The sequence below is a fragment of the Camelus dromedarius genome, chromosome X (assembly GCF_036321535.1).
Source record: "Camelus dromedarius isolate mCamDro1 chromosome X, mCamDro1.pat, whole genome shotgun sequence".
Taxonomy (NCBI): Eukaryota; Metazoa; Chordata; class Mammalia; order Artiodactyla; family Camelidae; genus Camelus; species Camelus dromedarius.
This window is the reverse complement of record NC_087472.1, coordinates 33,009,246-33,036,600: the sequence shown is the minus strand read 5'-3', so window position 1 is coordinate 33,036,600 and position 27,355 is coordinate 33,009,246. Positions and strand designations below refer to the sequence as shown.

Below are 27,355 nucleotides of genomic sequence, written 5' to 3'. Positions count from 1 at the left end.
TTGAGTTTGGTAGAGCAAGAAAACTGTCACTTTCATCCAATTTGGTGTTCAAAATAAAGAATGTTTTGAAAGCAAGACATTATTCAAAGAGGCTATCTTTCTGCGAAACAGTTGCAGATGGTTTGAGGCCATTCAGCAAAACACTGACTTCTGCCTCAATTTACCTTAATCTCTAATGACAGTGATTATGTCCATAACCCATTGAACACTATAGTCTGACTTTGACAGAGCTATTACAGGCCATGATTTGGAAGGACCTGGTTACCCATCTGGTAACCATCTGGTGATCTACCTTAACATTTAAGGACATTACCTGAAAATCTGCTGTCTCTAAAGCCTTTTGGTCTTTTTCAATATTCTGATCCAGAGGTTATATTTAGAATTCTTAAACCATCCTATATGAGCACATATAAGACACATTGTATATATTACTCCCAGGTTTTTTTCAAGGTCAGGGTAGAATGACTATACGAATTCTCACCTGAAGGATCTCTCGGCAGATATAGGCAATCCAATCTTCTTTCAAACTCTGATTTCTGGTCATTCTCACTACATCAGTGACAGAACCTGCTGCACATAACTCCATCACCATCTGCAGGGAAGCCAGCAAAGTATCAAGATATAGAAAGTAATTCTCTGAAAATATCTGGAGAGTTTTAGTCCATATGGCTTGCATTTATAATGTAATGTTCATCCATTAAGACACTGCAAAGACTGGCTCAATTGTCTGGTCCAAGACTAGTGGAATTATAAAGAATTGGGAAAACTCCAAAGATTTGTGGAGGGAGAGAAGGCAGGTACCACACCAGGGGTTTTTAACCAGGAGGTGGGATTTGAGCTAAGTCTTGAAGGATAGGTAGTATTTGGATATGCTGAGAAGGGAGAACATTGTTTATTGAAAACGGAATGAGTACATGCCTTTCGAAAGGAAGCTTGTGCAGGGAACAAGCCTGAGTGATGACTGGAGTAGAACAAAAAGGACAGTTTGAGGAAACAGTTTACAGGATATGGAGAATCTCAAAACAAGTTACACTTAAACATTAAGACTAGATTTGTTTTTTATTGTTATTTTGCTTTTATTTTCAAATTCTAGAATATTTTCCCCCAAGATACTGGCAAACTACAACTCTAAGGGAGAAACTGTCAATCACTGTAGGGCATTTTTTTTGCCAAATGACTTTACTGCTAAGGAAAGTCTATTTTAAGGCTAATATTCTGACAGTGTCTCATTCAGATTTTACTTTATTAATAAGTACAATTTTTCAGAGTATTTATTTTTGCCACTAATGAATCAGGTGCCCAACTAGTAAATTTCCTTCTATATATTAGCTAAATAGAAGACTGAACAATGTGAAGGAGAAAGTAACTATTATAATCAACTTCGTAAACTTTTCTTTAAGCACAGGTTTATGCATTAAAGTGCCCATGTCAATACTGTTTCGTCACTGAACAAGACATGCCTTCTTTTTTTAAACTGCAGGTAAGTTAATTATTGCCATAAATGAAGAGAAGCAAAAGGATAAAAATCCAATCATGAATATTCAAAAAGCCTACCTTATTTCCCTTTGGAGTACTAAGATTTTCTTTTCTGAAAATGACTTCCTTAGTTTATATTTGTTCACAACTGATATATTACATGTCTTTTACCTGAGTGCACTTTCCCCTCAAGAAAAGAAACAAGTCTAACAAAACCAACAATACAGATAAACCACAAAAGGTTCCTAACAAAACCAACAATACAGATAAACCGTTAAAGGTTAATTTTCGTGTTAACTATAATGGGCATAATATGTACACTGTGGTAATGGAAGAAAAGGAGCTCATTTTGAGCCATGACAAACCTGAATTAAAGCCATTCACTAACATGAACATTGGAAAATCTTGCTAGTATTACCTGAGTCAGAAGAGCTCTACTGTGAAAGGAACACAAGGCATTCTCATTTTCCCAGGTTTGTAAGCACAGTGCCTGGGACACACACTTTATAAATGGTAATTACTCATTTACTTCCTACTTGTTCTGATTTACGTGGGCAAGAAAGTGTGAATGGTCCCATGAAATTTCTTACCTCCATAAATAATTTTTGCACACACTGCCTATTCATCTTTCAGATCTCAGTGTAAGGAAAAGTTTCTCCAGGAAGAGTTTCTCATTCTCCAATTTGATTTAGATTCCTTTGTTATTTGCCCACACAGAAGCATGTTATTTCCTTTCTGGCCACGAATACATCTATTTGTGTGATTATTTGATTGATATACATCTTTGCAGATAGACTGTAAGCTTCTATGACCCAGAGACATGTCAATTCAGCTTATTATTGTACCCCCAGCATCTAGCAGAAGACCTGGCAACTGCATGGGTTTTGAATGAATATATGTTGAATGACTGAAGGAACTGAGCACTAATAAACATATCTAATGAGGAAATTGCCGTAATGTCAAGAGGAAAAATCTCGTAAGTAAAATACATATTAAAAGACAAATGTTGTATGCCGAAAAAAATAACAGTGGCCATTAAAGTTGTGCAGTGATATTTAATAGAATCTGAATTCGGATTGTTGGAGAATAGAGGATTTAGTTAACTGGACATTTGGCAGAAAATAGGGTAAAACTGAAGATCTCTAAATTTGAGGGTTCTCAAAGTGTGGTATCCAGACAAGTAGCATCAACATCACCTGTAAACTTGTTAAAAAGTGCAAATTTGTAGATCTACTCCCCAGACCAACTGGATCAATAACTCTGTGTGTGGGGCCCAGCAATCTGTGTTTTATCAGGATCTCCACGAGATTTTGATGCATGCTAAAGTTTGAGAACTACTGTTTCAATTGAATCCCTTGTTGAAAACCTTTCTGTAATGTCCACTGCCCTGTTTCCTAAAGTCCACATATAAAATGTAACAGACCCTTTCCTTGACTCTTGAAAATACTGAAAAGTCTCCGTTATTATTTTTTAAAAATGCTACTTTTGACTTGGATTGGAAATCAAAATGTAAGCAAGTGTACACCAACCCCAGTTTGTGTTCAAAATACTCCTTTTTAAATAAAGGTATCCTTGACCAAAGCTCATTTTCTTGTGATTTGATTATGTCTCCTACACTGGGAAGCAGCAACAATTCTGGTGACTGTAGTGTGGGTTTCAGTTAGCCTCTAAAATTTGTATCTCATTGATTTGCAATTCATGAAACTATAGGCACAAAGACTAATAAAAGGACAAATCAATTAACTATTTAGAAATAAGTTTCTAGGAATTATTTTTAAACATAAGTACATATACTTAGCAAACATTTAAAATGCACTCATATGCTCATCCTAAATGCTAATTAGAATCGATATTTATCCAGTCATTATTACCAAGTCCATCAGGTAGTCTCCTTAGCAATACCTTTAATATACAAGCAAATGTAGTAATTACATAAAGTTAAAAGCAGCAAAACTCTATTTAAAAAGAAATATATTAGATATTTCCACTGTTGATTTGAGTCTTCTCCCATCCTACCCATAAGTCACTTAGCAGGCACTTAAGTTATTTCCCCCTGTTTTATCATTCTCATTTCCAGGAATCAGAGCATACTATTTTTATTTGAACAATTGAATGCTTAAGTTTTCCTGTAGCTGCACAAAAATGACACCTCAGTTTATGAAAGTGTATATCCTCAAGTGAAACTTTGTCTTACGGAATAAGATCAAGGTAACTAAATACACACCCAAAGTTGGTGCCTCTGACCAGGGGGGCTCAGCTTGAAAAATGCACCATAGAAGGAAACAATGTTTTTGTGGAAAGAGTACTTCTTTAAAAGGTTGAGTTCAGTCCTGAGATCCTCTTCTTCATCCTGTAGAATAAGAATAGAGAGCAAAGTTCCTAAGCTATGCCATTCAATGTCTATGGGACATTTCTAATAGAAAATCTTTACCCCTATTTTCAATTGGGTTATTTGTCTTTTATTATTTAATCATAAGGTATATTTATATGGTCTATATATAAGTACTTTATAAGGTATATGATTTGCAAATATTTTCTTCCATTCTGTGGGTTGTCACTTCATTTTCTTGATAGTGTCTTTTGAGGCACAAAATTTTTAACTTTGATGAAGTCCAATTTACCAATTGTTTTGTTGTTTGTATTTTTGATGTCATATCTAAGGATCCATTGCTAAATCCAAGGTCATGAAGATGAATTCTGATGTTTTCTTCTAAAAATTTATAGTTTTAGCTCTTACATTTAGGCTTTTGATCCATTTTAAGTTAATTTTCATTTAAAGTAGGGATCCAACTTCATTCTTTTACATGTGGATATCTAGTTGTCTCAGCATTATTTGTTGAAAAAACTAGTTTTTCCCCATGAATCATCTTTTCATCCATATCAAAAACTGGTTGACCGTAGATGTATGGAAATAGGTCTATTTCATTGATCTATATTTCTAGCCTTACGCTTGTACCACACTGCCCTGATTAATTTGTGATTAATTGCATTTTAAAGGTACTAGTTTGATTAGTGCTGATTTTTAAAAAAGATGTACTTAAAGTCATCTATGTTCCTAATCACTACAGTAGTAAATACGTTAAAAAATGTAATATACATATATACACACACACACGCAGAGAGAGAGAGATAGGCAAGTGGTCTACTCTCACTGAACATTTCTTTCTACCAATGGTAACATTTGAGTGTATATTCCTCTGACATTTTAATATGCTAATGCAGTAGCTAGAAATGACAGAGATAAATGGGTGGTTTCTATTATATATATATATATATATATATATATATATATATAGCATTTATTTTTTAATCTAAACAACTCATATTTTTCTCAGTATTCTGCAACTTGCATGTTTTATTCAATATCTAAATACCATCTTTCTATATAAATAAACATAAATGCACTTCTTTTTTATGGAAGCTTAGAATTGCACAGAATGGAGATATGGGTTTGCCACTTGGGGGACAGGTCAGGGCTAGAGGTATTGTTTTTGAGGATTATCTATATAGTGATAAAGTGAAGCCATCTTTTTGGATGGGATCGCCAAAGTAGAATACATAATGTCAAGAGACATTTCTGGCAGAAAACAGTATGATGTCATCAGACAAGAGCATCTACACTAAGCATTAGGACACCTGGGTTCTGGCACTGAGAGCCAAGAGCTAGAAATTTAATCAATCTTCCCTAGGTTCAATTTATCCTCAGAAATCTAAGTTGGCAGTTATTACCTATCTCCATGGAATGTTAGTGGAAGCAAATGGGATAGTGTACTTAAAATTCTTTGAAATCCTCGGCAGAAGAATGCTGTAAATGCAAGGTATTAGAATACAGTATATTACTTGACTTACTCGTTTGAAATAGAGTGTTATCAGAACTACACTTCTCTCTCTCTGTCTTACCATAATCTACAAACATGTGCTGGAAACTTTTCACTTCCAGCATATTTGTTATAGCAGAGTGAATGAAATAGGAAGCAATTCTCTCTCCCTAAGATTCAGCTATGTCTGCTTGTACCTTGACAACCAAGTAGTTCCCATAATTCTTCTGTAACTACTATTAGCCAGTCTAGAAAAAGCTCTTCATTTCTTAATAAATTGAAAATCACTGTATTTTTTGTGTATACAGGTGCAATACACTTAAGAGAAACATCTTAAAATATTAACTTTCAAAAAGGTAACTTACTTGTTGGGAATTTTCAATGAACCTATCATTGGTTTATTCATTTAGGTGTCATAGCCCTAGCTTAAAGGAATTTACATACAGGGAAATAAGATTCACATGCATGAATGACATAGCTGTTGATGAACACAAGATAGTGCATAATGAAGTTGAGGGTGACATTAAATGAATCAGGAAGTGACCCTGAACTAGACAAATGGGTTCACCATCAGAGTCATTTGAATTCCTACTAGCTCAAAATTTCATTTCATTGTAAATAAAAAGCTCTCCTACAGCATCTGTAAAAGTTTAATTTATATAACCTTTTCAGGAATACTCTTATTGTACAAAGTGAAATTATTTGTAGTATGTAAAGAAAAGAAGATTTTTAAATTAAAGATACAGTTAGGCTCCAGTTCTGAAATCCAGTGAAAAAGGATACCTTTGATTTCTTTTGGGCAATGAATTAGAATTGGACAACTGGCATTAAGAGCAATTAAGGGGTGAACCTCTAACAATCTTTAGTTCTCCCCAGCATTTCCCTCAGTTACCTTGACTCGATGACCTGGGGTAGGGGAAAGTATATATGTAGTACATTCTTTAGCATTCCCCTAGGATTTTCTAGTGGACTTATCCATAAACATTCAATTACTAGAAAATAAATCCTGAGAGAATCGTATGTCTTTGTGGGAGGGGATGGAGCATTATTTCGCCAGTTAGAAATCAATGACAGGTTCTCTTTGTATTTATTGTGTAATAAAGGACTGAACAAATAAAACAATCAACTTGTAGTATGAGAATTATATGGAAGTTCAGGATTCAGTTTCATCTCAGCCTCCCAGGGAAGCTTGGTTAATAAGTTTCCTTTGAATTCCCTTAACCTGTCTTCCACAAAGCTAAAAGTTTATCCTTATGGCTTATCATGTAGGGCCTTCATTCTTATCATGTAGGACCCTTAAACTTTCTGCTTCCCTTATGATGTGGCTCTTCTTTGAAGTGGTAACAATATCTGCCATCATATAGAAAGAAACCTCAGGAACTAGCAATTCTGTATGTACAGGGGCCCTCTCAGTTAACTAGCAAGTCACCAAGATTCTGCTGAGAGAAACAGGAACTCATAAAAAAAAGAAAGTACAATAAATAATATAATGGTGTGAGGGTAAGAAAGCAAAAAACAAGTTAAAAAGAAGCATGGATCAGATTGAGTCCTTTAACTTGTTTGGTAGTTTGATCTCTCAAGGAGCTTCATTTTCTTTATGGGTTAGAAATCTCATGTCTCCAAGCAGGATCAAGAGAATGGCTGGGCTCTAGGCAGCTATGTGATTGCATTTAACCATACTTTTAACCCTGTTATAGGTAGGCCAAGCATTCTGATGCTATTTTACCTGTGAGAAATCTGAAGCCTAGAGAGGAAAGACAACTTTTCCAAGAACTTCTTGGCTATTTAGTGTTAGACTTGGAATTTGAACTCATGTTTGTAGACTTCCACATTATTACTATTTCCATAAACCCCTGAAATAAAGAGATGCGTGTGAAGTCATAAACTTCTTATCCCAAAGGATTCAGGATGATTTAGAGATGTTAACTGGCTGAACAGCTAGCAGTTATTTTTCTTACTAAAATACATAATCAGAGAATTCAAAGTTCACAACTAGAAAAACTTTTAAGAGTGGGTTTCCCAAATAAATGTAAACTCCCCGAAAACCAATAAACCAAGATCAGATATGTTTGGAAAGCATTAGAATGTTTGCCATTCTCAATTAACAGGAAGTTGAGCTTGTGAGAAACACATAAGTACATTATATCCATCAGGCCAAGTGAGTAATTTAAAACTCTCACACATAACCCAGTAATATGATGCTACAGCATTTTCTGGCTCAGGGCCAGTTGAGCCCAGAGTGGACTGAATATCCTGCGTTTTGTCAAGAAGAGGCAGTTCAAGGATGCCAAAACTTCCTTTGCAATTTCACCCAATTCTAAAATCAAAATATTTTTCCCTATAGAAAGAATACCAGAGAAGGTTTGGGGAAGAACTTTAAAAGGGTTTATTAATACAAATGTTTGATGAAACCAGAATTGGTCAAACAATTATATTTTTCATACCTTACTTTTCACAGCTTCTTGATCTACCAAAGCATGTTATTAATCAGTACTACCTGTTTCATTTGGATATGCTTTGTCTCCTGAGACACACTGTAAACAAAACAGGAGCCTAGTACTTACTAAATGAATCATGGAACTGTTTATCAACACCTTCCTGATATAACCAGAAAGTTTTTCTGAATGTGATTGTTAATGGGAAAGGTTATTTTTAATGTGCTTGAGAGCATATTTATTAAGATACAAAATATTTAAATACTAGCTAGTTAAGTACAGGGGAGAAAATTAAGAAAAAATATATCAATTAATTACATTGATAAGAAGAGCAGGAATTTTACATGTAAGCCCACAGAATATTTTGATAGATCACCAACATCTAGATCATCAATATCTCCTGAAAAAGGATTCCCTTTGACAGAAGTTATTCTAGAGCCAGCAAATTACTGGAGTCATAAAGACTGCTTTGTAAGTCAGTTAAAAAGCTTCAAGTAGAAAGCATCTTCACGCTCCTTCATGTATTCAAGTACTGTGCCAGATGTCTGAACACTTTTAGGCTGGGTAGCCTGTTGGTTTTCTATCTTCTCTTATTCTCACAATAAAAAAGAGTAGTCTTCATTGGGCTCACACACAATGGCAATGTTTCTTACAATCATAATGGGGGGAAAGCCAGTCAGTCCAGAATACCATGTAAAAGGTGTGAAAAGAACCTTGCCAAGGCCAATTTTAGGTAAAACTCTCTCTTGTTCCCATCACGTCTTTTGTTGTTACTCAGCTAGAGGACTCTGTGCTCTGTGAGTTTACTCAATCCTTCACCTTCAGTCAACACTTACCTGTTCAGGGAACCATTTCTTTAGGCCCTGCTTTCTGACAGATGTCAGTGTTCAAATATGATGAATGAATCTATGTGAATATGTTAAAAGATATAAATACATTATCACCTTTAGGTAAGAACATTTTAGTTGCGGCTTTCTAAAGGTAATGATACAATACAAAAGGATTAGTTTAGAGTTGAAAATTAAAGGAAAGACTGCCTAGGGACTAATGAAGACTTTCTGTACTCACGCTGTATCTCCATCCGACAGACTTTTGATATTTATTCACTCTCACTCGCCTTCCTATTTCAGGTAAAGGGGTCTGCAATGCCAAGAACAAAATGTTATTAGACCCACTGGTACACTCTGAAAATGATTTATTCTTAACTACTTTGTGCTCTTTTAGTACTAAATGGAAGAATAACATATTATTCCTCTATCAATTTTCACTAATAGTTTTAATAAAAAATCAGATTCTTATATATACAGAAACTTGGCACCAAATTCATAGTAACAGATTTAACTGCCATATTAATGGGAGATTACAATTCGATGTTAGTAAAGTGCTATTCCCCCTAACAAAACAAGGTAATTGGTACTATCTATGGACTGAACATGATTTTTAACTATTTCAATTTAGAGTATCTGAAACATAGATTAAATGTGGGTTAAGGTCTTTCAAGTTAAAAAAAGGAAATAAGTATTTTAGAGAGTCTCACTCAAAAAGTACTAGGCTGATTATTTGGAAGTCATGGTTTGTAGGGTAAGATAAATCCACAAAACCTCAAAATCCATTGAAACACACGTTGGTTTGCAACATCTGACATTATTGGCAAAACAAAAAGCATGCAACTCTTTAAATAGTTTCAGTAATTCACTTCCTGCACAAATTGGAAAAGAATAGTTTATGGCATTGACAACAATTCAGTGACTATGTACAGTTTTTCAAACGTAATATTTGGGAATTTTCCTTTAGGGTATAGTGAAGTGAAAATGTTTTGACCTTTGCTATGTTCATGCTAATATTATCCTGATAAAGTAAGGCACTCGTGCTAAAGAAAGAAGACAGAAATCAGTACTTAGCAAATTCTATGACAATATGTTATGAATCATGGCAACTTTATGAATGTTAGCAGAAATAGTGCCAATTAAACTGTCTCTCTTGCTCATCTGTCAGAAAATACATGAAAAATACGCATCTCTGACAAGTTCTTTCCTTCTACTTGTCATTGAGAATCCAATGGCCTCAATTCTCAAAGAGAATGGTTAGAGAGGGAAAAATATGATGAAACACAGAAGGATTAACACAATATTAGGGGAAATCTACTTTTTACTATCCCTGGAAACAGATAACCAACTAGAAATAGACAGGAATACATTTATTTTCTTCATTTTTATGGAATACTAAAATTTATAGCACTTTCTCTGTAAGTGAAACTTTTTCATGTGTAAATATAATAAATTAATAATAAAAATATAAATAATATTAAATGATAAATATTAATAAATCCAGATTAAAATAATTATATGTTATAATGATATAAAAATACTATATAATATTTTCTGAACTGTTTATCCCAAGACTATAGCCCACTAAGGGAACGGAATACATACAGGATATAATATTACCTTACGAGCATTCATCACTTTAACAGCTGTAAAGGCACCAGTCTTTTCATGGAGTCCCTGAAACACAAGATAGCAATAAACATCAAATTCTGGCCAGACAATCCAGCAATCAAGAAGCAAAGTAAAAATATTAAAATTAAATAAGGGTAAACATTGTAGCCTATGATGAAATATAAAATATTACATAGAGATGAACTATAAGGTATTACATAGAGAATAGAAATATTTAATTATGAACACTTTAAAGAACCCCCAGCCATTTCACTCAAAAGATCAAGCAAGTTTACGTAGTTTTGCTTCTTATGTCTGATATGAATAGTAGACACAATTGGCCATTTGAAGGCTCTGCTTTCTTAGTATCTTTAATTTAGCTTTACATGGACCAAAGCACACAGATGAAAAGTAAAAATTCCAGATTGGAGATGCAGGAAAAGGAAGTGTTCTACTGAACATTTTCCCAGCTGATTATGTAGTACCATGCAGACAAATCTTTCCGTTGGGCCCCTCTTCATATACTAAAAATGTTTTTTTCATAATGATCACACATAAGAGTGATACATAATTCAATGGCCTCTAAACCATTTAGCATGCCCTCAATCATACGAATCAAAGGTATTTATGAATGAAAGAAGTTCTGAAAGATTCTTTCTTATTGAAAACACTGTGAGTTCTAAGAACTTAGTCTTATACAAAATGTGAGTACAAGTTATGGATTTATAATTTTCAAAAATTAACACAGAGGTTTGGAATCAGAGTTCTTATTTTGTGGCTGGTTCCTTTTAAAATATTTCAAGCTGTAGTCATAGAAAAAATATCAGTCTGGTATTAATATGAGTAAGGCTTGAATTTGAAACAAAATGCCTTTTCTGATAGTTCTCCAGCAGATTTGATTCTTCAGCTGTACTGGGTTAGACAGTGTCTCACCAGAATTCAGATTCACCCATAACCTTAGATTGCGACTTTGCTTGAAAAATAGGGTCTTTGCAGATGTAATCAAGTTAAATGAGGTCATATTGGATTATCGTGGCCAATGACTGGTACGTTTATAAGAGAAAGGGGAAGGATATTTGGACACAAAGACATGGACACACACATAAAGGGAAGATAGCCATATGAAGACAGAAAAAAATTGGAGTGATGAAGCTACAAGCCAAGGGATGCCAAGGATTGTTGACAACCACTGGAAGCTAGGAAGAGAGAAAGAAGGATTCTTCTATAGAGCCTTCAGAGGGAGAATGGATCTGCAGACTTCTAGCCTTGAGAACTGTGAGAAAATAAATTTTTGCTGTTTTAAGCCACCTCATTTGTGGATTTGTTACTGCAATTGTAGTAAACTAACATGGGGCAAAACAAAGGACTGTCACTAGTCACAGATCTCATGTGAAAGATAGTAGTACTTTTTAGCTTACAGAATGATCAAATGAGGGGTGCTGTTTCTGTATAATATTTTTAATATCTTGAGTAACCTGTCAAGTGAATAACTATGCAAAAGATCGAGATCCCTCAATTTCAGGACAGTGATCCTTAAATATATTGTCTGTTTGATGTGAAATCTCTTTTAGAAAGCATTCACTTTTAAGTATATGAATATTGTTTTTAGATGATTCCTACAAGTTTTTTCACCAAAATACAGCCAGCTGATCAAAGAAACTCAAAAAGAACACCATTCTACCACTACCACCAGTGTTACATGCTACATATGAGTGTCAAAATTTCTTCATTTTACCCCACTGATAAGATTGAAAGGATTTAATCCCATACATTTAAGACTACTTCAATCCTATTGAGTAAACCACTGTTTGTAAATGAAGCCATGTGCCAGAAATGGATTGAAAGACTTTCCAGGACATACAGTAAATCTAGAAATACTGGCACTTTGACTTAACTCCAGTTCTTGCCAAAGAACTAAGCATTAAACAATTATACTGATTAGATAGCTATAGCGCTGATGGGAAGTGGCATGGATTGCTGATTTTGGTTTATGGCATCAGGCCTGCGAGAGTTGGGTCAAGGTGTTTTGTGTTCAATTGTGTCCTCCAAAAATACATGCTGGGGTTCTAACCACTGGAACATGGGAATGTGATCTTTTCTAGAAATAGGGTCTTTGTAGATGTAATCAAGTTAAGATAAAGTCATACTGGATTAGGGAGGGCCCTAACGCCAATAACTAGTGACCTTATGAGAAGAGAAAAATTTGGACACAGACATCCAGGGAGAATGCCATGTGATGATGGAGGCAGAGATTGGATAGGTGTGTCTACAAGTCAAGGAAAAACAAGGCTTGCCGGCCATCACCCAAAGCTAGAAGATGCAAAGAACGCTTACTTCCTAGAGCCTTCTGAGGGAGAATGGCCCTATATACACTTCGATTTGGGAATCCCAGCTTCCAGAATTGTGAGGGAATACATTTCCTTTAAGCCATCCAGTTTGTGGTAATCTGTTACAGCAGACCTAGGAAACTAGTACACAAGGCTAGCAGGATAGAAACTAAGCAAGAGAAGGGGGCTGGACTTGGGACAGAAACTACTGATCAAGGTACAAGGAAATGTCTAGAATCAGGTGAGCAGTTTTGGGTGGAGCATGACAGCTACCAAAGACTAGAATTTTTAAAGGAAAGGAAAAAAGTTGTAGGTTATTGACTGATCAGAGAAAATTAGTTAATGTTTTAGATATTGACCCCTTATCAGATAAATGATTGTAAGTATATTCTCCCTTCTGTAGGTTGCCTTCTCATTTTGTGGATGGTTTCTTTTGCTGTACAGAAGCTTTTCAGTTTGATGTAGTCCCACTTAATGATTTTTGTTTTTGTTGCTTGCACTTTTGGTGTCATATTCAAAAATTCCTTTTCAAGATTATTGTCAAGAAGTCCCCCCTCCCTCATATTCTCTTCTAGTTTTACAGTTTCAGGTTATTAAAGTCTTTAATGCATTTTGAGTTAATTTTTCTAAGTGATGTAAGAGAAGAGTACAAATTCATTATTTTGCATGTGGATATATAAATATATCAGAGACTTCCACATTTATTTATATCTCTGGGGAAAATATATATTAATATTTTTATTTATTTAGCCTTTATTATGACTTAAAAAGTATTGTTTTCCTAATTATTCATATAAACAGTTTCTAGTCAAGTTTTACTAATATATGTGTGCACAAATACAACATGTTGGAAACTGGTTCTCACACACCCTTTAAAGGAATTAAAATGTTTCCTTCTTTGATTCTAAGAGGTTATTAGTGGGCCAAACCACTATCCTGTGCAACACAAATATTTGGCATGTTAGCAAATATGTTAGCCATATATTGCCTTATTTGACCGATGATTAGGAAGCCACAAAAATTTTAAGTGTAGAATACACAGCCATTATACTCATGGAACATATTAGTGAGATAACTGAATTAAAAAGGTGTCACCAATGGCCATAGAACAGAGACAATTGACTTGGTTCTAATCTCATTATCTGGGACTTATTCTCTCATTTGAAAACTGCACACAATTATTTTGTTGGATAAGGTATCCGAATGTGGGGTTTGGAAAACATGCTTACTGTGTCTATAGAGGAATTAAGCCTCAGATCTGGGAACCATGTATGGGGTTAATATGCCTAAACATTATAAGCTTCCACAGAAGTCTGGAATATCCAGATGATAGATAAATGGAAAACTGTTGCCTGTTAATCTAGTATTTCAGAGAGTTCCTTCTGTATCTTGAGTTTTTAAATATTTTTATTTTTAAATAATATAGAGAACAGTTTCAAAGATAGTACAGAGTGTTCCTGTATATCCTTTACCCAGCTTCTTCTAATGTTAACATCTTATACTGCCATGGTACAGTTGTCAAAACTAATAAATTATATTGGTATAGTACTCTACTACACTGTAGACTTTATTTGGATTTCCCCAATTTTTCCACTAATATCCTTTTTATAGGATCCAAACTGGGACCCTGCATTCCATTCAGCTGTCATGCTCCTTAGGCTCTTGCAATCTGTGACAGTTCCTCAATCTTTTCTGTTTTTCATGACCTTGACACTTTTCAGGAGTATTGGTTATGAATTTGGTAGAATGTCCCTCACTTTGGGTTTATCTGATATTTTCTCATGATTATACTGAGATCATGGGTTTGGGGAAAGAACCTCACAGAAATGAAGTGCCCATCTCATCACATTATTTCAAGGGTACATGGTATGTATAATCATGACTGATCATTGGTGTTGTTAACCTTGATCACTTGTTTAAAGTGATGTTTGCCAGATTTCTTCACTGTATAGTTACTATTTTCCCCTTCCATTCTCTATTCATTAGACGTGATTGATGCTGGTTTTGAAGAGGCGTATCACTATTCTTGAACATTTATCTAGAGAACCTAGAAGTCATCTTGAGATAAACTCTGTTCAGTAGTGCCACCTTGTGGTTCACTGACACAACACAGAAGTTGTTTTATGACCTTCGCTGAAGGCCATGATGTCATAAACAGATTGTCTCCCAAATGAAATATTAACCCAGGACCAGCAAATCCAATTTCTAGGACATACCTTTTTTTTCAATTACAATGTATGTTTTGTGACAAATTAATTTAAAATGCTATTTGTTGAAAACACACATAGAGAATGCTAGAAAAGGAATTTAGTTTTAAATTCTAGGTTGAATGTTAAGTAACCTCACATTTCACAGTGGCGTTAGTGAATATTTTACAGGAAAATCACAAAGAATACCTTAAACTATAAATGTGGTGTTTTTTGGTCTGATTTTCCTACCATCAGTTATACCAATAATATCACACAGAAGCTACTAGCTGCACTGGATTAACAATGCTCCCTTAAATAGATTTTTTCGTGCAAAGAATGACCTTTTAATTCTTAAGCATCACAGAGCAAGAATAAGAAAATTCTCCTAGCTTTCATTCCTATCATAAGAAAAGAAACTGCTGCTTAAATCTTTTGCATACATTCTTTTACATACATTCATAGGCTTGCTTATATCTGAGTAATATAAGATATATAGTAACAATGTTTCGTAGCCATTCCTGACTCTAGGCTCAAGCCTACTGGCATTTGGAATCGAGTCATCTATATTTTCATCTCAGGCAACTGTTTGACTTGCCATCAAGCTCATTCAACTTATTCAAGTTTGGTTATTAATAGATGCCACTCATATGAAATGATTTTTAGGGTCAGCAGAAAGCCAACTACTCAGAAAATCCCTCCCTCTACTCCACCCTACAACCCATTACAGAGTATAAAAATCATTATTATGGCCTCAATTTTATTACAGTAATTAAACTCCCTGATTATTCAAATGTTAGCTGAGAAAAAGACAAATTGATTTATCATTTGTCATTAATGCTTTAGCGTGTTAGATGATCAGATTAGATAACTTCAAGAATGGTCATGAACAGTCAAGTGTTGATAGAAGCAGGTGGTGGAGGAAAGAAAGGACTAGAGTCCAGGAGAGATTGCTTCTCAGCTATAATGAAGGTTGCAGGAGCCTAGAATGAGGAGCAAGGTAAATGTGGCTGAGAAGGGATTCTCAAAGTGAGAAGGGAGTAAAAAAAAGGATGTGGGGTGGAGAGCTGAAAAGACAAAAGGTGCCAAGTCACAATTTTACTAGAGAAATTTACAGTGTTTAAGATGCATACACCTGAAACAATTAGAGAACAACACGAAATGCAAAGACTAGTTAATGACATGAATTCCTGGCTCCCAAATACAGTCTAAATACAGTTTAAAAGATTCAAGAGAATAAGTATATGATGCCATGTGAAGGTTTTAGATATAGTCCTAAGAAACTCCCTTGATTAATTCATGATCTCACAACTAACTATTTTCTAGGGCTGTACTCCAAAATATAGTAATTGGTACAAACTTGTGTTCCTTTTCCAGGACCATTTGAAATTATCTAGGAAAGAACATAAATTCCTCAACGTGTTGATTTCAATTTAGCAAGGATTTCTGTTCTTGGTTAATTACTTTAGATAATCAAATAAGCAGCATTATTTAGTTTGCTCTGCCCAGGAAAAAACAGATTTTATTACTGGACTGTTGCTCTTCATTGGCTCCAAGCTGAGTATAAGCATTGTGAATCTGTCCTACGAACATAAAATGTGGCATGTCCCTGAGTTTAGGACACTGGTTACATATAAAACATCGTTAAAAGGTATATGTGTCTGCTTCAAACAAGAAACACTGTAGGACAATCTTTATATACATAACAAAATAAATAGAGGGATGGTCATAAGAACTTTCTGGTTTAAAACTGGACTTGTACTAGTTTTCATTAAACACAAAACTCCTCAAATTCATTTTTGGAAGGTCAAATTACCACATTTCAGATTACTTCCAATTTGAGGGAATATCTCAAAAGTAATAAAGCAAGGTCAACTTCTCATTGGGAATCCAGGATCAAACTATAGATTACCAAATGATTGCAGAAGAAAATTACAAATTGTCTGCAACCTGCTCATTTGAAACTTAGCCTTACTGACTTCTAGCAGACCAGTCAGTCCACCATACTTCTTTTTGGCCCACAGCATCTCAAGATTTCCACTTTTCTTTGATTGGTCTGTCCTCTGCCTTGGGGCATATTCACATGGAGATAAATGTCTATTCTGGTTATTCATTATGATTTCTGTTAGGAAATCTAGGAGGTAGCTGTAGATGTGGATGGGAGAGTAGGGAGAGGGGTAGTAGTAGAGCAGGGAACAACTGATGGCCCTAGTTTTCTCAAATCTCTTATAAGTACAGAACCACATTGACAATGATAAACGAGTTATGTGGATAAGTTAATTACATACAGACAACTGCAATGGAAAAAATAAATTAAGGCAATAAAGTCTAGTTTTCAAGTACATCATCATATCAAGTATTTAGTCATGCCATTAATAAACTCAGGTGAAAAAAAAGTTCTCAAAGCCTAGGAATATATTTCTTTCATTTTGGTATCTCTAGTTCCTAGTAAAATGGCTGGTACATAAGACCCTATTAATGAACACTAGTTGAGTGAATGATGAATAGAGTAACTGGGATGGCTTCCTGGAAGAGGTAGAATATCAGCTGGACCATGAAGATGGCATAGCATTTGAATAGACTCTGAAGGGCAGGATAGACCCAGTGAGTGAGACACCATGAACAAAGCCTATGAGGTAAGGCTTATTATGAAGGCACAGCCACTGAAGGAGAACAGAAGAGGAAAAAGGAAAATTGGGCATAAAGAGAAAAAGATGAACAGAAGAGACTATAAGAATGTACCTGTATTTGTCACACCAGAAATTTAAGTATAATTTAAAAAAAATAAAATCTTATTTAACAGAAGGTAGATGTGATCATTGAGAAATTAGCCATTAGTAGTTTGGTACTTTATGGACTGGCTTTTATTAGTTAATGGTCTAATACAAATATCAGGGTGGTTAAGGCACTGAAAAACCAGCACTGAATTGTAGTAATGATCAATTTCTTGGGGATTACACATTTTAAACCATAACAAATGATTTAAAATAGCAGTTGTGACAGCTGTGTTGGAAAAATCCATCATTCTGCAAAAGTTAATTACCACATTTTTCCCCAGAAAGAATGCAAGACAGTCCTTGATGGCCTTGTAATTTTGATTAGGCTAAAAACTTTATTTTTAATCATGCTGTTAAGGAAACTGTTGTGGAAAGACTGCCGACTATACAGCAGTTCCTACACAGTCCTTCCAGTTATTTGCTTTGCCTTCTGGTGGCAAATCTAAACCACATAATCCCCAGGGCATTCTTTCTTTCTTCCCAATTGGTTTTGTGGTGGCAGAAGGCCACAAGGCACTTACTATACTCATGTCCATTCGGGAACCTTGTTTTTCATTCACACAGTTTTGTCCTTCTAGTCATTTGTTTGGGTGCCAGCTTTCTCCTAGCAAACAAACCAAGTGATGCTTCAAGGCCACCAAGAGTGCAGCCCAAAACAGTATCCACTGAGTACTTTATGCTGTGCTGTTGAGGAACAAGACAACGTGGCTAACAGGATAGGTTTTGCCAGCATCATGTCTATGCAGAAAAACAGACATGAGGCTACAGAGAACTTTCAAAAGTTAGCAAGCCCATGAAGAACTTTCAAAGGTTAGCACATTCATATTCCTCCTCCAAGCAGGGACTTTTTCTTAACCAGTATTTGAGATGGGAAGTAATGGTGGTTTGGTTCTTTTTGAAAGTCATTTCATTTGCTTTCCTTTTTAGTCTTCATTACCACCACCAAGCTCAAAAACCCCAAAGGGCAGATGAATTTGGAGCAGTCTGTGTTTGGAGGTGTGGCCAGGATTGGAGAGGGTCTAGCACAGACTGGTAGTAGTGGTGAGTGGGCAGAGCTGGGGACATATAAGGCAACATGTTAATCACCCCACACCTCACACATTATCCATCAGGAAGATGTATTTATTTTAAAGATTGCCAAAGGAAGAGATGCAGTCTGGGGAGTTCCATAAAGCAATCCAACAGACTTTATATTTGCTTTAAAAAGTTGTATGGAATTCACAGATGTATAAATGTTTGATAAATGCTGTTTGATAACTGACAAGATTATTAAGACTTACATTTTTTTAAATTCCCACAAAGCCTAGTACAGTGTTAGACCCCAAAAACTGTGTTAATTCAATTTGATTGACAGGCAGTAGTCATTTAACTGACAAGGGGCACTAAAAAGACTCTCTGATTTGATTTTGCATGAGCACCCTATCATCACAGGAGTTTTGACACAACCAAGTGTATCAAAGTTGGAAAATTCTTTTTGGGTGTGACTTTCTCCTTTTGGAGAGAATTCAGAATAAGCAGGAGCAGATATTTCTGGCTTTGAGCAGATGGAGCCTGTAGTTGAATAAATAATATCTTAACCTTGACACTTTAGGATTGAAAACTTCTATAATCAAGTTGTTACAAATTTTAGAACTTGCAATTCAGGGGGAAACAGGAACTACGCTTCTTTCAAGAATAGTAACAGAGACTGTTGCTGGACTTTATATTGTTTATGACACAGTTGTCACTTTTAGGTCCCTATGAAGAAGTGTCATATCTTTATAAATATATCATGAGATTTAATTTGCATTCCTGTTGTTTCAGCAACATAAATGAAACTTACATCATAAGTTGGTACTTTATATTCCTGAGGCCTCATAAGGTCCTTTTATCTAATTAATCTATTTACCCTTCCGTCTCTATTAGATTAGCTGCTCTCTAAAGGCAACTTTCCTCTCTCTATATCTTTAGAGTCTAGCACAAAGCCTGGCATGTCACCAGCACTCAGCAAAAATGTATTGAACTAAACTATGTTAATATCCATATGAAGCTCTAAATGAGGGAGGAGATGCATGGGCAAAGGTCTGTGTGTATATGTGTGTGATGGTGGGGAAGGCACAAAGATACTTTTTATGCCACGTTATGTGGGAGAAGATTTGGAGGGAGCCCAGAATCCAATGTGCCCCGTGATACATTGGGGTTTTCTGACAAAGACTGAAATGCTGCACTGTAGCAGAGTACTCCAAGGAATTCAAAGATCATTATTTGTGCATAGGCGAATTTCATTTTCTGACCCTATAATCATCTTTGTGGTTCCACTGTGAAGCCACTCAAAGTTCCTTACAATTCTCTTCAGTCAGAGACCCTCAAGAGAGAAGATATGCGTTAGCTTAGTTCAGAGGCCATGATCCTGCATAAGTAATAGAAGGGCCAAGGCTCTTGCCAAATTGGTCCAGGTTTGGTTTGTCAGGTGAAATTACCTAATTCTTATCTGTACTTCTCCTAACTCATGGCTACTATTCCCACAGCTTCTTCACTAAGGATCTGTTGTTTATACCTCTTGTGGTTATATCTACTACGAATTCATGAGATGGTAAGAGCTCCAAGTTTCTCACTTTTTTTTTTTAACTTAGCAAACCTCCAAATCATCCAAACCCTGGCTAAATAGAGCCAAAGTGTATGTACTGAAACAGAAATTTTGTAGCTAAAATGCTACTAACCACCAGCATAATCCAACAGAATAATGTTTTTCCTCATCCAGAAACCTGGGACAATCATGGTCATGCTTATTAGAACTGTGAAAGGAGTCGGAAGAGGGCCTTCGTGGTTTCAGTGGCTATGTAGCTTAGAAACTGCCCTGTAATTTGAGGCAGTTATGTGTGCTTATACAGCAGCTTCAGCTGAGTTTTATTACCCTTGTTATTACTCCTACAGGGAAAAATAGGTCAAAGTATGTAGTAACATCATTTGTAAATGGAGCTGCTCTCTACTGCGTTACAGCATTCAAAGAGCAAATTGCACAAAATAGACAATAAAGCTCAATGTTCTTGGCTGCAGGATACATACAACATTTGCTAGAAATAAATGAAGAGCTGCTACTAGGCAACTAAGGGGAGATCTCAATGCACTGCTATATGACAAGCACATCAGCGTCCATGGGGGACAAAAGTACAAAGCTATTGAGGGTCTGTATTACAAATGGGTGACATCATAAAACCTTCAATGCTGGTCACAAATTCAGGTTTAAAGTCACAGTCTGTAACTGCTCATGCTGAGGACACTATATAGGATCTCTGTGAGACTAGGGCCTGAATTATATCAAATGCTCTGCAAACACTTCCAAACACCTTTGTCTATGATGTATAGTGAAATCATGATCAAGTAGGAGATGATGATTTAGTTCTCCTTGTGTGAAGCTTCCTCACAGTGATATTTTCCCCCTCTGAAGGACCATACACTACAAAAATAAAGAAGGAACTCAGCTACCAAAAGCAACTTTTGTATACAGATTTTTTTTCCTCTCAGTTCCCATTTTCTCCCATTGTCATAGATAGTATCTCTTTCTCTCTTTAAGGTTTGTCTGGGTTTGACCATGGGGTAGTTGATGAGGGCACGGGCAAGAGCAAAGAATCAAACCCTCTATAAGCAAACAGGTTTCTGCACACAACAGATAATGCATCATTGCAGTGTCACAATGTTTTAACACAGATTGCTTTCTTTATGCAATGCATGAATCAGTTAACACTCATACAAAATGCATTCCATCTGCTCGGACAGATGTAAGTTGTAGTGTTTTTGATCCTATCAAACAGCACAACTAGTTGAAAGAAAAGCACTGAGAAAAATGGGTAAGGAGAGAGACTCATCCAAAGAAGCAGCTTTGCCTCAAAATCTACCCAGTCAAAGCTGGAACCTCAACTCTCCCACGTCTGTCCACAGAGGTACAGACACAATACCCTTAGTAGGAAGCTAAAGTGGAGAGGGATGTTGATGCCTTAAAGAAAAAAGTCCTTAAAAACTGAATTGACTATAATCTACAGCAGTAATTAACATTCTCAAAGGCACCTTAGGAGCACCTATATTTGACTGGGATGAACACTAAGACTTAGGGAAATGCCAAAGAGAAGGGAGAATGGAAAAGGAAGGAGTACTGGGTGAAGTGAGAGAACATGCAGGGTGTAGAAAAGATTGAGAAAGGAGATGAGGAGAAAAAATGGTTTCCACAGAAGATAGGCCAAGAAACACCGATAGCCCTCAGGGTCTAATCAATGCTCTAAAGCAAAAGATGTGCAGAAACTAAAGGAAGGATATTTTCCACCAATATTAATTTGGTAATTTACCACTAACTCCCAGACCCTGCCAGTCTCAAAAAGCTTGGGAGCCCACATTCTAGCCCCTAAGACGACTTAAGCCTACACCTCATTGAACTGACCTTGAATCGACCTTGAATGGACCTTTATAGGCAATGCTCCATGTGCTAGATGTTTACTCCCTTAACACTCCATTCTGCTACCCTATTCCTTCAGGATCCTGCTCTGGCCTTTTCAAAGTCAAAGCATTCTCTAACCTTCCCTTAGTGATGTATTAGGAAGGTCTTGTCTAGTGACCTCCCTTCTCACCCTGGTACTATATATGCTTTTAACTATATTTCTGGATTTGCCAATAACAGGCTGTTTGCATCAAGCCTGCAGAAGTGAAATCTGAAGAGTGTGAAATCAACTAAAAGGCTCAAAGTTAAACCCCTAAGTGTATCCTGCACAGTTGAGTGACAGACAGATGTGGGTGAGGGAAAGGATAGTGAGATATAGCCCCCCAGAGAATGCTGAGCTGAAAACTGTACCATGATAAAAGGAGAATGATGTTAGTAACACAGGGAAATAAAATCCAAGTACAGGAAGATCTTAGTTACGGCTAACCAAAAGAGGAGAGTCACAGAGGCAAGTCACACCTAGCAAGGCAATGTGGAAGACTGAGAGATTAAGGCAAGAATAACTTTGAATATTAAGGCTGAAAACATACCTTTATACCAAATATCAGGTTAATTCAATAAAATCTGTGTGTGTTTGTGTGGGTATGTTTGTGTTTCCATGTGGGAGGAGCATTAGTGGGGAGCTGTGCATGTGTGTGCGTGCGTGTGTGTGTGTGTGTGTGTAGCAATCATGATTTCCAGATTTGGAGGAAAGGAAAAAAGAGATCCAAAAGGTCATGGGGGGATGTAAAAACCAATTTTGCCTTCTTCACAATTTTGACTTTTTTCTTTCCTCCTTCAAATAGTTTTCCCATTTTTCCTGCTGTATTCTCCACCACTAGCCCCCCAGATAGCATCACAGCCACAATTAAGTCCAAGACTCCCTTCCCACTCTGATGCTCTTTTTACTCCTTCACACAACCTCCATATTAAAGAAGTATTTATTAAATCCCACCTATATACTAGACACCACGCAAGACATTATAAAAATTAGTTACAGTTTCTACTTTGAAGGAATTTTTAAAATTGTAATAAATGTACACATACTAACATAATTATAATACAGGAGATAATGTGGCAATTTGTATAAGGGTGCAAATGAAAACTTACAAGTTCCCTGAAAATGTTAGAATTACATTTAAGATTTCCCTATTGAAAATATTTCACAAATACATACCAGCATTCCCCCAAATCAGTGAGATTTTACATATTTGACTATTTCCAAATTCCTAGTATATATTAGAATTCATACAGAATAGCTACATTTTGTTAGGTCATAGGTTCTATATGGTCTCATATTGATGGCAATGCTACATATTACTGCTATTTACTGCTATAATCATAAGCTTCAGGGTGGATTCATGATTAAATCCAATGGAGCAAACTGCTAATATTTAGAGGATATAAGAAAAACAACTGGCATAAAAGTCTAATTAAACTTTTTGTTTTCATTATTATTTATAATGGAAGAAAGAGTTTCATCTGTAAAGAAGTCTGAATTCAAATGCAGTCAGAAATGTACTGTTTAAATATTATCTTAACCAGTTAATATTTCTCTGACAATGCTGAGACTTATTAAAAAATATAAATATGTTTGATGAGATTTATTTTCAGAGTGGGTTTGTGTAAGTCAGATTGTGGCCTAATTCGTAGCATATCTATAACCTTAGCAAGCTCAAACTGGCTAATCACCAGATCTTTCAAAAACCGTATATCATACCTGCCTTAGGATCAGAGTATGGGGTCCAGAAAAGGCACTTTACCCATACCTAACTTGGGCAAGAGAGCATCTGTAAGATGTAGCTTTGGTAGTCACTTTGCTTTTTTGAAAGATTAAATAATTATTTTATGCTTCATTAATTTAGAAGAATTTTCAGGAAAAGCAACCTGAATTATTTCAAAATCTAAACTGAAGTAATTTCAGTATATTGATCCAGATTGCTAAATAGACAATCTTAGGGAAACTACTTTAATGATTGAGTAAGAATGATTTGCAATTAATTCATCAAGACTATACTAAAGTATAGTTTTTCACTATTTTCTACTGCATACAATCCAGCAAAAATTAATTGATTGCTTGCAAAGCATTATGCTAGGAAAGGTATGACAAATCTAGTGCTGCCAAAGGACTTAAAACCTGTTATTCTTAAATAGATTAAGTAATCTTCTTACAAATGTCTGTTACATTAATTTTCTTAAACATTTTTCTCCCCAATCAGCTAACAAGTACTATGAATTATTATGCTATGTGTTTACTACTATTATTTGATATGCATGAGAGCTTTAAAATAGCACTTTCCTATTTAATTAAAATTATTATCAGATTGGATAAATATCTAATTGGACAAATATTTTGAGTATATATTAAAATATTAGTTTCTCTATGAGTTATTTATATATGCAAGTTTTTGATTTCTAAATATATGAGGATGTTTGTTACCATTTTGTTGTTGCTTTCTAAATTGTATTGAATTTTTGTCAGAGAGTATATTCTGTAGGATCTTTAATATTTAAGATTTTCTTTATAGCCAAGCATATAACCAACTTTCCAAAATATCTCGAGTGCTGGGAAAGAATGTTTATTCCCTAATAGTTGGTTGCAGAATTCTACTTATTTCTAAGAAATCAAGCTTGCTAATTATATTTTCATTAATTTTTGGTCAATTTGGCCTATAAAATTCTGAGACAGGTATTAAAGTCTTCCACTGTGATTGGGAATAGATTAATTTCTCCTTGCAATTCTATCAATTTAGCTTTACTCGCTTTTAGAGTATATTTTTAGGTGCATATGCATAGAAAGTCTGATATTTTAATATTTTACCAATGCTTTTTAAATTCCATCATTATTCAATAAATTTCTTTTACCACTACTAAAAATATACTTAAGCCAAGAAAAATATGCATTTGTGTTCATAATACAAATTAAAACCTATCATGAAAAAATCCGCTGACTTTTATTACTTGTTTTTTGTTTTGGTTTGTTTTAAGCACCTGACTTACATTTTTTGAGAGCTATGCCACCTAGAGTACTCCCTAGGCTGTGCAGAGTTCCTTGGGCCAAACTTTGAAAACAAAATAACTGACGGAACTGGTTTTTGTCTGAATTGACTGACAAATGGCTGTGCTGGCAGAATCTAAAAGAAGAAAAGATTATCTTGCCGTAGTAATGCCTACAAAGCTGTAAGACCAATAGCTTTTTTTTTCCTAAATAAGTATTCAACAGATACAGAAATAAAGCTCGAGACCTGCAAAGAAAGATATCAATTTTATTTATTAATACATAAAATCCAATTCCTTTCAGGCTCAAATTACAATATTTACATAAATAGTAGCTCTGTAGACTTCACCATTTGTGTGGGTTTGAATGTTTGCTGTACCCCTTAACAGCTGTTGAAACATATTGCAGGGTTTCCACTTCAGTAAGACAATTATTAAAAGGAAAAAAAGATTCCACTATCTCTCTAAGCCCACAACTGGGATTTCACAAAACCAAAGTACTGTGGTTCCAAGGGTCTTCACTGGTGGTATGGTTATGTCAGTGAGGTAATATAGAAGTTGCTCTTATTTATCATATAATGTACCTTTATTCCATTGCGAACTATGAGAAGTCAGAAAATCCCTATGTATTTGTGAGGCCATACCTGAAAGAATGTGAACTCACGGGCTTCCTCAAGGAGGAAACTGTACTATAAAAATTAAGCCTTCCTTCCAAGGAATAAACTGCTATCCTCCACTATCTCCTCTCCCATTCCAGGCACTGTCACTCCAGGCATAAGCTTAGAGAAATAGTGAGATTGTTTTATAATTATCCTGTTGAAATGGAACCCTTGCGATATGCTTCAGCCCATGAAGGAGTGCAACAGCATCTAAATACAAGGGAGATTCACAAATTAAAATAAACATCAAAGGCAATCTTGAAGAGGAAAAAAAATCATTGAAGAGGAGCTGTGTAAAAGAACAGAGTAGGCCCATCCACACTGACTGCATGAAGGTGGGAATACTGATGAGATGATTAGCTGTAGGCTGCCTTCTTCCTCAAACGAGGGGAGGGAGGGAAGGAAGGAGACAGTAAGAGCAAGAGAGAGGAGAAGGAGGAGGGGGGGAAGGGGAGAAGAGGAGGAAGGAGGAGGAGGAGAGAGAATAAGAGGAAGAAGATAAAGGAGGAATAAAAGGTGGAGGAGGAGGAGAAGAAGGAGGAACAAGAGGGGAACAGGAAAAGACTGACACTGAGAGTGGGCAAAGAGTACAGCCAAAGCAATTCATTTTACTAGTCCTTTTTGCTTAACTCTGTAAACTCAGCGAAGTTTACTAGTCTTGCAGCAAAATTCAGATACCCTAAATGACCTACTTTTATTCTTCCAAATTAACTCCGGCCTAACAAAGTCTTACCTCGTAGAAAGCTAAATGGAAACTAGTTTTTCTACCCTGGCAAGTTTAACTACCAAATTACATCAGTAAGATTATTCAGGTATTGAGAACCACATATATGTGTGCATGTGGATATGTATGTTTCACTTAATAGGTATGTTATTCATTAAACTTTGGATGGCTTGGTAACTTTGCCACCAGCTAAGATAAATGAAAATTTTCTATAAGGATCTGATTTCTTCCTCTACTTGGTATATTTGATGGTTTTTTTCAGAGTTTTTCCACTACTGCTTATTTCATTCTTTTTAATTCAAAAGGATTTAGAAAATTCCAGATCAAACCATAGAGGGAGATTTTTCTAATACATAGGGTGAGTAAATACGGAGAATTGGCCAGATATAACCGGGCAGTGGCCCACAGATGTTTTAAGATCTCCCCTATGCTTATAAGGTAATGAGACGTACTACACAACATTATAAGACTAAATATCTGTCTTTTGTCTGTGCCTCATTTAAATTTTTGATATTAAGCATAACCAAGAACTGTGGGATCCTTTCTACAGGGATTTGTAACTCTACACTCTGCCCCTTCAGGTATATAAATTAAACTCAGCATATCAGTGCAGTATACATTCTAAATAAAGTCACAGCAATGGAGAAAAAAACCTTTTTAATTCATTTTAAAGTCTCTATCCAAATTATACATTTATATTGTTACATATGACACTGAATAAATATGGATAAAGGAAAGCTTAGAAGATCATCCTCTTGCAAAAAAATGGCTCAATTTGGTTAAACACTGTTCTCCTGGGTTAATGACTAAACTGACTCTGACAGCAGAAGCCTTTTGAGAGATGTTTGGCATAAGCTCTTCTTATATAGTTTTCAGATATGATCACACATGGTGAGAAAAAACAGTCTGAGAAATGTCAAAGTGAGAAATGAAAGTCTCCTAGATAGAATTCTGAATTGTTAGGCTCCCTCTTTCATCTGAAAAAATATAAAAAATGCAGACTCTCCTGAAGAGAGTCTACTTAAGCCAAATTGAGCATTATCATTTTCTAAAGAGAAGAATAATCTTTTG

At 35.5% G+C, this 27,355-nt stretch overlaps 1 protein-coding gene across 4 annotated transcripts in view; it reads right to left on the bottom strand.

Moving 5' to 3' along the window:
* NRK (Nik related kinase) overlaps window positions 1-27,355 on the bottom strand; it is a 116,636-nt gene that overhangs the window by 52,194 nt on the left and 37,087 nt on the right. For all 4 annotated transcript variants that reach the window (XM_064482874.1, XM_010980020.3, XM_064482872.1 and 1 more), the window contains exons 3-6: window positions 10,177-10,233; window positions 8,798-8,869; window positions 3,701-3,826; window positions 482-592 (exon numbers count right to left, since the gene is read on the bottom strand). In XM_064482874.1, coding sequence (XP_064338944.1) covers window positions 482-592; window positions 3,701-3,826; window positions 8,798-8,869; window positions 10,177-10,233 — 366 coding nt within the window. The remainder of the gene's footprint in view (window positions 1-481; window positions 593-3,700; window positions 3,827-8,797; window positions 8,870-10,176; window positions 10,234-27,355) is intronic.